The sequence below is a fragment of the Hemicordylus capensis genome, chromosome 2 (genome assembly GCF_027244095.1).
Source record: "Hemicordylus capensis ecotype Gifberg chromosome 2, rHemCap1.1.pri, whole genome shotgun sequence".
NCBI lineage: Eukaryota > Metazoa > Chordata > Lepidosauria > Squamata > Cordylidae > Hemicordylus > Hemicordylus capensis.
The window spans coordinates 186,866,111-186,879,418 of NC_069658.1; the positions used below are offsets into that span (position 1 = coordinate 186,866,111).

Consider the following 13,308-nt stretch of genomic DNA (forward strand, 5'->3'; position numbering starts at 1 on the left):
AATTGGTATAGTTTTATCCTTGGAGTGTTTCTCACTGGTTGTTTTTATTCTTTTTATTAATTGCATTGTGTTGGCTCTACTGCAAGCTACCCTGATTTGTTCTGGAGAAAGGCAGGAGAAAACATTTTTAAAATTAAAATAAATTAAAATAAAATAAAAATAGGCACAGGGCTAAAGGTAGATTCTGGACAGAGTTATGCCAACACATGGAAATGTGCTGGGTCTCCGTGGGATAATTTAGTGCCAGACAGACCATGGTGTTTGTTTCAAGAAAGAGGCCAGTACTTTGATGTGCTGTTTACCAACTGTTTAATTACAAAATATCACAGAACTGCTACACAAGAGTGACACCATTACAGAACTTCACAGCAGCAGCAGCGAGTGAGGAAGGCCTCAGTGCCCTGGAGAGAAAGGTCCAAAAGAACAGGGGAAGAAGTTGATGAAAGCAACCGCCCGGGCATTCCCTTAAGACAAAGGTTTGCACACCTTGCATCCGAGGGACAAGGAATGTGCTCTCCATCAAACCTTTGGCCTCCTTCCTTGTGTTGTCAGTGGGCAAAAAGCAGAATCGAGAGGGCTGACTCGCAGAGCACTTTGTCAAATTCCCACTGGACAGTGCATTTCAGAGTGGTGTAAAAAGAGACTTTGGGCGGGAGTAGCTTCCTCTGTCCACAGTGCTGAAGTGGAAGGAGATGCTGGTCTAAATGGTACTTTCTGCCATGGAAAATACAACACACCTAGCTACCAGCCCATCAAAATGGCTACCCCAAGAGATGGCACCCCTAGAGGGCAAAAGAGGCACTGTTGGTATCCCATGCTCCAATCTGGTAGCCTTTCTGACCTGAGACAGCAGAAGAGTTGGGGCTCCACTGAAAGCACCCCCGGTCAGATGGCAAGCTCCCCCTCATATCAGATGTTGATCACATACGGTGCCACAAGCTCCAGGTCCACGACAGACTCTTCCAGCGGCTGCTCCACATGAAAGTCACGCTGGTGCTGGGGTCCCTGGCGGGCTTTTTTGCCCCCACGCTGAGGGATAGGCAGCTCTGAATGGTGGGCAGGGAGCGGTGGCGTGAAGAAATAGGGGTGCAGCAGTGCCTAGAGGGGAAGAGGAGGAGAGCAGCCCTGCTGGATCTGACCAAAGTAGCACTCCAATGGAAGTAAGGGGGGCCCTTAACAAAATCCAGTAAGTCCCACTCCCTGGTTCCCTCCAGTTTAAGCTAACTCATGGTCTCCCGTAACCTTCCAAAAACAATGGCTAAGGGGTTCTCCCAAAAGATAAAGAGGTCAGACCCCCTTTAGCCACCGATAATGCAAGCCCTGGAAGGCCCATCGAGCCCAGTATTCCATTTCCAGCAGTGGCCAGGCAGGTGCCTCGGGGTGCTCTCACAAGCAGGAGGGGAATGATGGCTTTCTCCCATTGGTCTCCAGCACCTGGTATCTGGATGGAGATTGTACCTGTATATGGAGGCTGAATATGGTCCTGTACATACTTAGTCAGTCTGTCTCTGACACCAACACACACAGAATTTATCTTAACCTCAACTCTAGCAATGCTGCTTGCCAATGCAACAACAAACAATGCATTTAAACAAAGAATCCATGAACAAGTCCCAATATTCACTGTAAACTCTGGATAAGGTGCCCTCCGGAGATAGTTTGGAACAAAAGTTACTCCCTCTCCACCCACAAAGTTCCAAGAGCTTTCCAACTTGGTCTGCATTCACACTGACCCATGCCACGCCACAGGAGAACGTAATGTAGGGGCTGGCAAAAAGCATCTTGGGCGCTCGCATCCAGCATGTCTTGGACACACATGCAGAGAAGACTGGGGGCTGCTGGTATGTAGGCATCCCTCTGGCCCATTTCCCCAGCAAAGGTTTTCTCTCCTCAATACTGAAGCACAGAACAGGGAGTGCAGGGCGCCCCCAAGTGGACATATACGGATGGTCTACGAGGCATGGGACAACTGAATCCCAGTGCTGCTCCAGGCACAGACACCACCCTCACATTGATATATAGTGCCGCTCAATAGTGCAGCTGTGGATTTGTGCTAGCCCCCAAATGCCTTAGCTTTGGCCTGCACAACTTGTGACCCACCGCACAGAACTGACGGCAGCCCACTGGAGGCTTCATGGACCTTCTGTTTCTGCTGCCTGCCTGGGAATGCAAAAATGGAAGGCTTAACCAGTTGCTGGGAGGCTTGGCTGGGCAGGCCTGCCTTAGATATTTAACCCATTATTTTTGCATAGGGCTGCCAACCACCGAGGAGCACTTCCCATATCCCCGCCGCCCGACATCCCTTACCTGTGCTGCTTGAATACGCTGCTTGGAAGGATAGACCAGGAACTGTTTCAAGAGCTGCACAGCTTGCGGAGAGGCGTCAGGGACCACTTGCTCCAGAGGAATGGGCAGCTTTTCTTTGAAGGAGATCTTGTTGTAATCGGGCAGCTCCGTGATCTCCTGTCACAATAAAGAGAATGGGATGGAGAACTGAGAAACTGGTCTGTCACCGACTCCCTGTTCAAAAGACCCCATACCTCCTCCAGCAGAGAAAGCCCTGAACTCGGGCCCCAGTCCCTGAGGACAATCTACCACTGCTAGACCAACCGGCCAGATCTTCTGGTTAGGCGTCCCAAGAACCCGGAGGACACAGCACAGCTGCTCAATATCGTTCTCTCCAGGGAAGAGCGGGGAGTTGTTGAGAAGCTCTGCAAAGATGCAGCCCACAGCCCTGCTCAAGACAGAGAGGCAAAAGAGGCAGGAGATGGGCGGCATTAGTAGAAAACCAGGATTAAAGTATTTAAATAAATATCACAGGCTACACACAAAAAGCCCTACTGGGAAGCTGCTTAGGAACTGTAGGATTCGTGCACTCACTGCTTTTTAGATCAAGCCACAGAGGTGGTGATCCTGCTCTGTGGGGCAGCTGAAGAGCCAGTGCTGATCTGAGGCATCCCTTCACCGCTGGGATTCTGGCCTCCGTGATCATTTAAAGAGGTGGACTTCTATTATTAATTTATATCTCACCCTTCTGCGTGATTTTCAAGGTGGCTTACAATGGCAAAGCTTATGCAATAGCACCACAATATAAACAACTCAACAAAGGAACAACAAAGAGTCTTGTGGCACCTTGAAGAAAAAAATTATTGTAGTAAAGAAACAAGTAGCACTCAGAGACTAACTGAAAGGATTCAAAGATGGTTTAATATGGCATAAGCTTTGGGGGGTGACAACCAGTATTCTCTCTAATTTTTTTAATCTGTGTACAGATTGAGTTTGGCTCTGGGCGGCAGGATCAAGGCAGTGTGTGCGCACATGCATTCAGAGTGGGGCCTTCCTGATTCAGCCTGAGCAGGATTTGAAATTAGCTAAGCGGACATCAAAAAATGTGTGAGCGCACACACATACCTGTGCCTGATTGGCAAACACTGGCGACAACCCACTTCACCAGATGCTGAGCTGCTATCTGACAAAGTGCGTTGTGACCCACAAAAGCTTATGCTATATTAAACCATCTTTGAATACTTTCAGTTAGTCCCGGAGTGCTACCTGTTTTGTTTTTTTTTACAAGTACTTCATAACATTTGACTAACACAGCTATAACAATATAAGAAAGTGTATCAGAGTAAGCTGTGGTTGATTAGAGCCACTTCGTATCCAATGAAGTAAACCACAATCCAAGAAAGCTTATGCCACAATAATGTTTGTTTTTAAGGAGCCACAAGACTCTGTTGTTTTTGCTACAACAGATTCACATGGCAGCCCCTGTGGCAGTAGCAAACGAATAATACATACATATAAAAATGGTCACAATGTTAAGCAACTAAAACAGCAAGATAAAGCATAGTAAAAACAAATCACCAGCAGCAGTAATTTGATCCCCGCTTAAAGACACAAATCTGAAAAGGCATGTTAGAATGTCTTCACTGCCCTCCAAAGAGCAGGCAATGAGGGGGCCCCGGCAGATCTCTCTGGGAAAGGCTGCTCCATAGCTTGGGTGGCCACACATGAACACTCACCCCTCTGTGAACAGAGGAGAGCTCTTCCAGAAAAGGGCATAATACGAATGCAGGTGATACCTGCGTAACTAGAAAACAAATCGCCCAGAGACGCAAGTTTGGGTGGGGTATAAATTAAACAAACAAACAAACAAACAAATCCAGAATCACTGGAGGAACCTAATTGGTTTTCCCTTGCTCTGTGCTATGCATCCCAGTTCCAATGGAGTGGGACCAATTTTAGCTTCAATTATGGAGGTCCATAAAATAATATGGGGACGGGAGGATAGAAGCTCTGAGAAAGTCCAGGGCAAGGATACTCACCATAGATCCACACCTTCATCATATTTCCGAGCACCATAAAGGAGTTCAGGAGCCCGATACCATCTAGTGGAGAAGATTGTGTGAGTCAGACCTTTGAGTGTATTCAAGACCATTCACCTCTAGCAGCCCTAGCTCCAGTTACCACATCCAACCCATCTCCCACAATTTGAGCCACTCACAGCTGCTGGCAGGATCCTGCTTCAATGCCACTAGACTCCACAGCTTCAAGAGTCTTAGAATCAGGTGTGTATGTGTGGCGCAAAACAGCGATGAACAGTCCATGCCCACTGCCCATTCTATTTACCTGGTAGCTACTTGGTGGCTATATAGCCTCCCTCCGTCACTAGTGAATACCCTGGCCAGACCAAAGTCAGCAATTTTCAGCTGCCCTGTGGAGCTGATCAACAGGTTGGCTGGCTTCAGATCCTGAAACAGACAGGAGATCAGAAATATCATCAGACACTGAGGAACAGTCAGGAAAGGAGAGAGAAGTGGTGCTAGTGAAACAGAGAGGGCAAGCTGGGATTTCAGGGAGAAGCAGCAAACTGAGTGGTTAGAAAAGGCCTCACCCGGTGCATGATGGAGTTGGCATGACAGAAGGCCACACCCTTGAGGAGCATCAGCATGTAGCCTTTCACTTGGGCCTCTGTGAGTGGCTGTTCAGAGTTGCGAATCACCTCCGACAGGTCAGACAGCATGTACTCAAACACCAGCACAAACCCTGTGCCATGCGGGAAGACATCCTTCAGCTTCACCACCTAAGAAGAGAAAAGTAGCCTCACGTAACCCCTAACTATGCAATTAGTAAGAGACTGAGCTCCAAATCAGTAAATCCCTGGCTCAGTTTTCACGTAAGCCGCGAACTCACTGGGTTGCTTAAGGCAAGCCACTTTCTCTCAGCATCAGCACACGCACACACACAAAACACACACTTTACAATATGGGGATAATAATACTGACCTATCTTACAATGCTTTTGTAAGGATTCCAGCCAGGTAATGCCTGTGAATACTCCATGCTTGCGAATACTCAAAAGTGCAATATAAAACACACTTCTGGAGTCTTTGGAATTTTCTTTGCAAAAATTTGGAGCTCGACAGAGATTGAGAAAAAAGTGGAGGGATTCATAGACCAGTGTGAGGAAAAGAATTCAGTCTTCAATGGCTTCCGTGCACAGATAATCACACGAGCAGAGGTTTTTTTAGCTGCATGGCAGGCAGACATTCAACAGAATGTGTGTGCATAAAGCTGTCTTGACACTGGCATGGTTAGGAGTGGACTTCTGCATGAGCAGAGGCTCATCTGCATGGGGCCCCGTGGAGTGCTAGAATGAAGTGACACAAGCTGTGCTACGTGAACAATTCCTAGCTCCTGACCACAGCAATTCCCTATTCTCCCACCAACAGTTACGATTTTCTATGTCTTCAACAAAAGTTGCAAACATGTTTGTAAGTTTTTCTTGTGGGCTAAAAACCTGATTTTAATAAATGAGCAGAGATTCCCCAAACATCGCACAGCTGCTGGATTCCACATTAAATGTACAAGTTGGTACTCCACAATCACAACCATGGAAATTTACAGAAAATCTGCCTGTATTCCCCTAATCGGGATCTGTATAAGGGCAATAGCTGAACTGGTTCCTCCTTCATCTTGGACCAGAGTAATGTGACACCCTACATTTGGTTACCTCTGAGCAGCAGAATAACTAGATCTGACCCAACACAATCATCACCACAAGCCAAGGGACAGAGAAATCCTATTATTATTGTTATCAGGTACAGTACATGAACATACTACACCATATGCTTTAAACAGATGACTATGCCACAGAATACAGCCTTTAATCCAGAATCCAGGCGCTTGAGTGGAATCCTGAGAATCTGTGGTTTGGTTTTGGTTGTTGTTGGGTTTTTTTTGGGGGGGGGTGTTAGTACTTAGCTCTCACATTGACAAAAAAAAAATCACTTAATTATTATGTTCTAGAAAACAGAGAGGATCTGGATATTTTTCACTGATCTCTTTGAAGATTTGTACCATGCCTTTCAAGCAAGTGATCCTCAAGGTGGCTTACAGAAGGGTCCAATGATACAAGACAAACACACACAACCGCATCTTCACATAATGCAGGAACCCGGAGTCTTCTGGCTGATAGCAGAGGGTGCTTCCCTTCTGTTCTGCAGTCTTGGGGCAACTGGCAGTCAAAGCAGAGAGGGAGGGAAGAAGCAAAGTCCTTGCAGCTGCCCTGTCTCTAGCCAATGGATAAAGCCATGCCTGTATTTCTCGCACCATGATGATCTTCCTGGGAGAGAGGGTTGTAATCTCCATGTGATCCTTAGTTCTCCAGCCAATCTACTATAAAACCTGTTCCTATCCCCACAACTCTTATTTTCCAACTGTGGACAAAAGTCCATATAACATACAACAAACCTTTTTAAACTGCAGAAAGCATACAAACTAAGTAGATATCCATGACTGCCACCTAATGGCGCAGCAGGGAAATGACTTACCTAGCAAGCAAGAGGTTGCTGGTTCGAATACTCGCTGGAAAACACCAATATTGGGCAGCAGCGATATAGGAAGATGCTGGAAAGCATCATCTCACACTGCACAGGAGGAGATGGCAATGGTAAACCCCTCCTGTATTCTATCAAAAAAACCCACATGGCTCTGTGGTCGCCAGGAGTCAACACCAACTTGACGGCACAACTTTACCTTTAGATATCCATAGATATGGCCACTTTCTACAACCCCCTTAGCTTTAGTAGACACAAGAGTCAAAACTTCAGTATGATGACACCCACCATCATATTTCCCTAAGCTTAAATACCTGACTTTCCTTTTCCTCACTCTAATTCATCACAGCTGTCAGTTGCCACTCACATGTTGATTTTCCTCAATCTCCTGCAGGGCTTTGATTTCCCGGAGGGCTTGGTTGGGGATCCCATCCTCCAACTTGCGGAGAGCCACTTTCTTCAGGGCAACTGTTTCCCCAGTCTGCGGAGGAAAAAAGTACACTGGAAATCAAAAGGAGGCACTTATTTAACACATTTCAAATTTAACCAAGTAGGCATTCTTGTGTTCTGCTCCCCATTTTAGCTAGTCCCCCTCCCAGAGCTTATGAGAGATACGGGCAGGTTTCAGTGCTATTCCCTGATGGCAAGAGAGGTTCCACTTACCTCTATGTTCTTGGCTTTGAATACAATGCCATGAGCCCCTTCTCCAATGCGGCCTAGGATGCTATATTGGTCCATAATGACCCCTATCTGCAGAAATGGGAATGAAATTGCATTGCATTATCTGTGGTGTCTCTCAGCCTGGAAAGCAGGCATCACTATAGAACAACTGTATGATGCATGGAAGTCCCACCTTCCAACATTTCTATTGCTCTCTCCCAAGCAGCAGGTTTCCATAGCTATGTCTGCACTGGAAAATAAATCAACTTTCAAATCTGTTTAACTGTCGCCATTCCCAACAAATAAACTGTAGTTCTCTGAAGGAATGCAAACAATCAATTCTTAGTACCTTCACAAAATTACTTTTCCTAGATTATTTGGCGGGGAAGCCATAACAGTTAAACCAGTTTCAAACCTGCCCTTTGAGTGAAATCCTCAGGGCAATCAGTCTACAATACTCTTTCCTCTGCTGAAACACACATGACCCATCATGCTCAACTGCCCTGATCCACATGAAGCATACTCAAAGGGACACCCAAAGTACACACAGAAAGGCCACAATAATAATTGCTACACTATAAAGCATCGCCTCATCTACTTCTCTCCATCACAGGCCTCAGCAGAATTATTGTGCAACATATTACTAGGACACTGAAGGGGACAGCATTAGTGCCTAATGTTTTTAAAATCTTTGATTTGTATTATTTGGATTTTTTAAAAAATACAAAATAACTGGAACAAAACAAAATCAAGATACTAAAACCTTGATTAAGCAGAGAGAGGAAACAGCTACAAATTGCATTCAAAGAGAGATGTAAGGGGTAGGAGGAGGAAGGAGTATTGCTGGATGGCAACTGAGCATGCAAGTCAAATCAGAAGCAGTCATGGATTCTATTGAACAAACATTCCTCTATAAGGGACTTAAATTAAATTCTTGAAGACTTTTGTTAACAAATTCATTCATTTTTAATCAAGGACACGAAAGGGAGGGCAAACATTGTTTTTAAAAAGTGGCCTTGGTGAAGTCCCTTCTACTAGGCCTGTGAAATGGTGCTGGCAGTTATCAAGCCCTAATTCAACCAGGACAGCTCTGAACATGTTTCACAGGGGGGCAAATGCTGGGAGCCTTCCCCATACAGTGTCACCACAGCCCACTCAGAACGTCTGGGGACAGGATTCCAAGACTAGTCCACAAGCACTATTGATATTTCAAAGAAGCTAATCACTGACCAAATTCTTACGTCTTATGCCTGCTTGGGTAATCTCATCACCTATCCCTCCTTACTCTGGCCAATTCCACACACCCCACCCCCATGAGGTGTTCCCATAACGGAGACAGGAAACTGGTCAGAACTCCTGGATCAGATCAAAGATCCATCTAGTCTACCATTCAGATTCCCACTGTGGCCAGCCAGATGAAAGTAAACACCTCCCCCTACTGTTGCCCTCCAGAAACGAGTGCCCAGGGGCATACTGCTTTTGAACACACACAGGTGCCTTTTAGCTAGCGTGGCTAATAGCCATCTAAGGCACATCCTTCCTGGTTTTGCCTAATTTCCCTTGAAAGTCTTCTAAGCCAGTGGACAGTGGCAGTTCCATGCATTAATTATATGTTGTGTGAGAAGAAGTATTTTCTCCTGCCTCTACTGCTCAGCCCAGGGTGACATGAGCTCTAGTAAGAAGCGGCGGGGGGGGGGGGCTCTCTCTACCATTCAAGATTTTATAAATCTCAATCATGTCACCCCATAGTTCCCCTTTTCATTCTTATTTAAAAGTCTAGGATTTTCAAAACTCCAAAAGCCTCTCCTCATACAGAAGTTATCCCAACCCATTTTGGTTGTCCTTTTCTCTGTACCTTTTCCAGATCTAGAAAGGGGAGACTTCACCCGTTGAGTTTCTGCCCGCCACTACCAAGGACTATTAAAGACACTTCGCCTCTGTAAGGGCGGAAGAGTGAGGTACCGACTCCTAAAGGAGAAGTCAGGGGACACCCCCGCCCCCACGCAATCTCCTTATTTACGGTCTTGTGGACCCCAAACCCGCCCCACCATACCCATTTCGGTTCCTGGGGTCCCACTCACTGCCTGCCGCTAACACGTTCCAGTAAAGCCCACGCCGCCCAGCCTCATCCCAGCCACTGCAGCCAGCCCTTGTTTCCTTCTGTCCACCCGCCTCCTCTCTCCTCCGCCTCCCCCTCCTCCCCCGCCACAACTAGAGTGGCGCCTACGAACGAAGGAAGGAAGACGACCGTACGGAACGCCAAAGCTATATCGCTACAGCCTCTCCCATCATGCACCACTCGCCCGCCCCCTGCACCTTTCAGAATCTGGGACCGAGAGGGCCGCAGTAGAATGGTTCTCTGGTGAGACTTCAGGTTCTCTATTGCAGTTGTGGAATCCTTCTTTTGCGGGCTAGTGGGAATACATTCAGCTAAAACAGGCAGGGCTGGAGGGAGGCATTCTTTCCTTGCAGCTTCCGAAACACAAAAGTTAATTATTATTTTTTTAAATAAACACCACCAGACAAGGATGATTTTTCCCCCTGGTAGAGTCTGTGCCTTTCCCTCCTTTTATTGCGTTTTTAAAAGACCTCTTGTGACAAGAAATAATTAAAGAGTTGGAAATGCAGGGATGAGAGAGGCTTCACCTGTTGAATTTCTACCTGAGTCTTAAAGGAGCAGAAGTGTAATAGCAACAGAAGTACACTTTACAGGCTCCTTTTGGTCGTAGTGCTTTGAAAGCTTCAAGATCTGTACCCCATCAACACCCACCTCCCCAAAAGGCAGAAAACATTATGGTACACAGAATGCGGGAAGGACTGGGTGTGAATCAGGGCTTCTATGCCTTTAAAGAATGTGACTGTCAGAAGTCTGACAACTGCAGCTCACCTTGTTATGGGGAGTCTGCAGAAAGAAAGGCTGCATCTACTGAGCTTTTGCCTGTCATGCAGCCTTCTGAAGACACACGGGATTCCTACAGCTGAAGTCCAGCTCTCTGCATTCCTCCCTTATCAAGACATGTCTTATTGAGACATGTGTACAGATGTCTGTACACATGTACATGTTTTTGTGTGAATGGTTGTATATGAATTCATTTGAAAAATGAACATGGATACAGCCATCCCTGCCCCCAATTCAGGGTATAAATTGGAAGTGTACTACTATACATGTGTTGAACCCGATGTGTGAATAACTGTACATACATACAGATCTGTATGTGTGAGCACTGCACACAGATTGGATATGCGTTGAACATAACTTGTGGGTAAGGCTAGATGTGTACATTATATGTCATGGTGAAGCATATTTCAGTGAACTCTTGGTGGGCCTTTTTGCACCACCAACTAATTGTAAATGAAACCTCCCCTTCTGTTCTAGTAGGGTGCAGATTACTGAGGCTCAGGTCCTCTTTGCATTTCCAGGCCAAGGAGGTGCTCCATTCTAGACACTCCGGTTCTATTACAGCCTCTTGTTGTGTTCTCTCCAGTAACCTTTTGTATTTTGTTGTTTGGACAACAAAATCTTTTTATTTGGACGTTTGTCCCAATGGGGATCCTGTATGGGAGAAGCCAGAAAAGAAAAAAAGGGAGCAGGGAAAGAGAAGAGGAGGAGGGAAAGGGAGTTGTTTCTGAATAAAGCTTAGTTAAACACAAGATTTGCTTCGAGTTGATGAGAGAAGCAAGAGGCTATAGAACACCTCCCTTTGGGAGGAACAAATCCTGTCATCGGAACAGTCTTATGGCACCTGAAAGACTAACATTTGCAGTAGCAAAAGGTTCCGTATACTAGTCTAGAGCCCGTTTCCATCACCTGCATCACTTGGAGGATTGCAGCCTTACCCACAGAAGCTTTTGCCACAATTTGTGTCAGTCTTCCAGCTGGCTGCCACAAGCTTATGTTGCCGCGCTGCTGCTTCACACAAACCCGGCTTCCCCTCCCCTCCCTTTTGGAAAGGGGGCGGGCGGGGAGGGAGTGCAACGTGGCTAATAATTCTGCCACTTGCGTGGAGATGAGGCAGGAGCACTCCGCTTCCCGAACGCCTGTTCATAAGTCGTATTTATAAACCAAATAAACGCCTACTTTCCCCAGCCTTCTCCTCTATCTCTCCGTGCCCACACTTACCCTCAGTCCAACTTCTAAAAACTCGTCAGAGTTATTTTCTAACAGTCCAAGGAAGGAGGAGGCACCTCCAGTGAGCAGAAGGCATGGTTACTTCACAGCACGGCAACGAAAAAGAGATTCTAACTCTGCCTTGTTTTAAAAGTGTTTGCTATCTACGTCCATCATTCTTGCCCCGCTTATGGAACATTCTAAAGGGAACCAGAAGTGAGGGATCTACGGAACACAGTTTTTAATACCTCTTTGCCCGAGAAAGGGCTGGCCGGCGTTGCCTAGCAATCAACCGTCAACGCTTCCGGAAGCCTCATGGAACTTTGTCACGTGAATCAGCTCCCGCCTTAAAGAGACCACCGGACGAGTAGGCAAGGGGGAAGAATCACGAGAGTTCTCCGGCTCTAACTGTATCTCTATGCCAGGAAGTGCTTCACCCACTGAATTTCTGCCTGATTATCAGGGACGTCCTTTATTTCAGCCCCAAATTGTCTATTCCTTACGGCATGCCATTTGTCCCTTATTTTCAGCTAATGGGAAGAGTGGCTCAGATTAAACCACTTGTTCTCACTAATAACGAAATGATTAATCAGCTCCAATTCCTTCCCCCTTTCCATCCCTACCAGAGTACTCTGTGGTTCTGACGGGCTGCAGGCATATCGGAAACATTAACAGCCATCATGACTGGCTAACTTTGCATCATCCAGGTATCAAGATCATGAAAATCATAAGAACAACCTTGCTGGATCAGGCCCAAGGCCTATCTAGGCCAGCATCCCGTTTCACACAGTGGCCCACCAGATGCCTCTTGGGAGCCCACAGGCAAGAGGTGAGGGCATTCCTTCTCTCCTGCTGTTGCTCCCCTGCAATTGGTATTGAGAGGCATCCTGCCTCGGATCATCATCATCATCATCATCATTATTTCTTGTTTACACAGTCAGACAGGTGTTATTGACTAGTTTGTTTTATCCAGACATCAAGTCCTTCCCAAGGACCTGGGATGGATGAATTTTATTGTCAATTGTTATAGATATCGTCGCAGAATATACGCTGTTCCCAGTAAAGCTGCTTTTTGTAATTGGCTGATGGTGATTTCTGTGGCCCCTGTGGTGTTGAGGTGCTCTTCAAGGTCTTTTGGGACTGCACCCAGGGCGCCAATTACCACTGGGATTATTTTGGTCTTTTTCTGCCACAGCCCTTCAATTTCAATTTGTAGATCTTTGTATTTGGTGATTTTTTCTAATTTTTTTTTCTTCTATTCTGCTATCCCCTGTTATTGCTATGTCGATTATTTTGACTTGTTTTTCTTTCTTCTCAACTACAGTTATATCTGGTGTATTGTGTGGCAGATGTTTGTCTGTTTGTAGTCGGAAGTCCCATAATATTTTTACATCTTCATACATCTTCTACAACTTTTTCAATTTTATGGTCCCACCAATTTTTGGCTACAGGTAGCTTGTATTTTTTGCAGATGTTCCAGTGTATCATCCCTGCTACTTTGTCATGCCTTTGTTTGTAGTCAGTCTGTGTGATCTTTTTACAACAGTTGATTAGGTGGTCCACTGTTTCATCTGCTTCTTTACAAAGGCGGCACTTGCTGTTTGTTGTGGATTTTTCGACTTTTGTTCTTATTGCATTTGTTCTTAGTGCCTGTTCTTGTGCAGCCAGTATTAAACCCTCTGTTTCTTTCTTCAAGTAACCA

General features: G+C 46.0%; 1 protein-coding gene across 12 annotated transcripts; it reads right to left on the reverse strand.

Annotated features, from left to right (window-relative positions):
* Nucleotides 1-292: 292 nt before the first annotated feature.
* Nucleotides 293-11,907, reverse strand: CDK20 (cyclin dependent kinase 20). Of its 12 annotated transcripts, none has more exons than XR_008317106.1 (10): nucleotides 9,354-9,719; nucleotides 7,502-7,588; nucleotides 7,206-7,319; nucleotides 4,895-5,083; nucleotides 4,630-4,751; nucleotides 4,326-4,388; nucleotides 2,596-2,734; nucleotides 2,308-2,463; nucleotides 842-1,098; nucleotides 293-401 (listed from the first exon to the last, which is right to left on the reverse strand). XR_008317106.1 is itself a non-coding variant. In XM_053300175.1 (10 exons), the coding sequence occupies exons 3-10, from the start codon at nucleotides 7,574-7,576 to the stop codon at nucleotides 910-912; spliced, it is 1,047 nt and encodes a 348-aa protein (XP_053156150.1). In that variant the 5' UTR covers nucleotides 7,577-7,588; nucleotides 9,815-9,970; nucleotides 11,855-11,907; the 3' UTR covers nucleotides 293-909. The 12 variants fall into 12 exon arrangements, 11 of the variants coding, with proteins under 11 accessions (XP_053156150.1, XP_053156148.1, XP_053156154.1 ...); XM_053300175.1 differs by lacking the exon at nucleotides 9,354-9,719 and adding exons at nucleotides 9,815-9,970; nucleotides 11,855-11,907 and having other exon boundaries at nucleotides 293-1,098; XM_053300173.1 differs by lacking the exon at nucleotides 9,354-9,719 and adding exons at nucleotides 9,815-9,970; nucleotides 11,619-11,848 and having other exon boundaries at nucleotides 293-1,098.
* Between the last annotated feature and the right edge of the window lie 1,401 nt (nucleotides 11,908-13,308).

Excerpts from the sequence above, each read along its gene's own strand:
- CDK20 (XM_053300175.1), bottom strand. The coding sequence starts at position 7,576 with ATGGACCAATATAGCATCCTAGGCCGCATTGGAGAAGGGGCTCATGGC. Across the intron at positions 5,084-7,205 it reads AGATTGAGGAAAATCAACAT|GTGGTGAAGCTGAAGGATGT; the intron begins GTGAGTGGCAAC and ends TTCTCTTCTTAG. Across the intron at positions 4,389-4,629 it reads AGCCACCAAGTAGCTACCAG|ATGGTATCGGGCTCCTGAAC; the intron begins GTAAATAGAATG and ends CTTCTCCACTAG.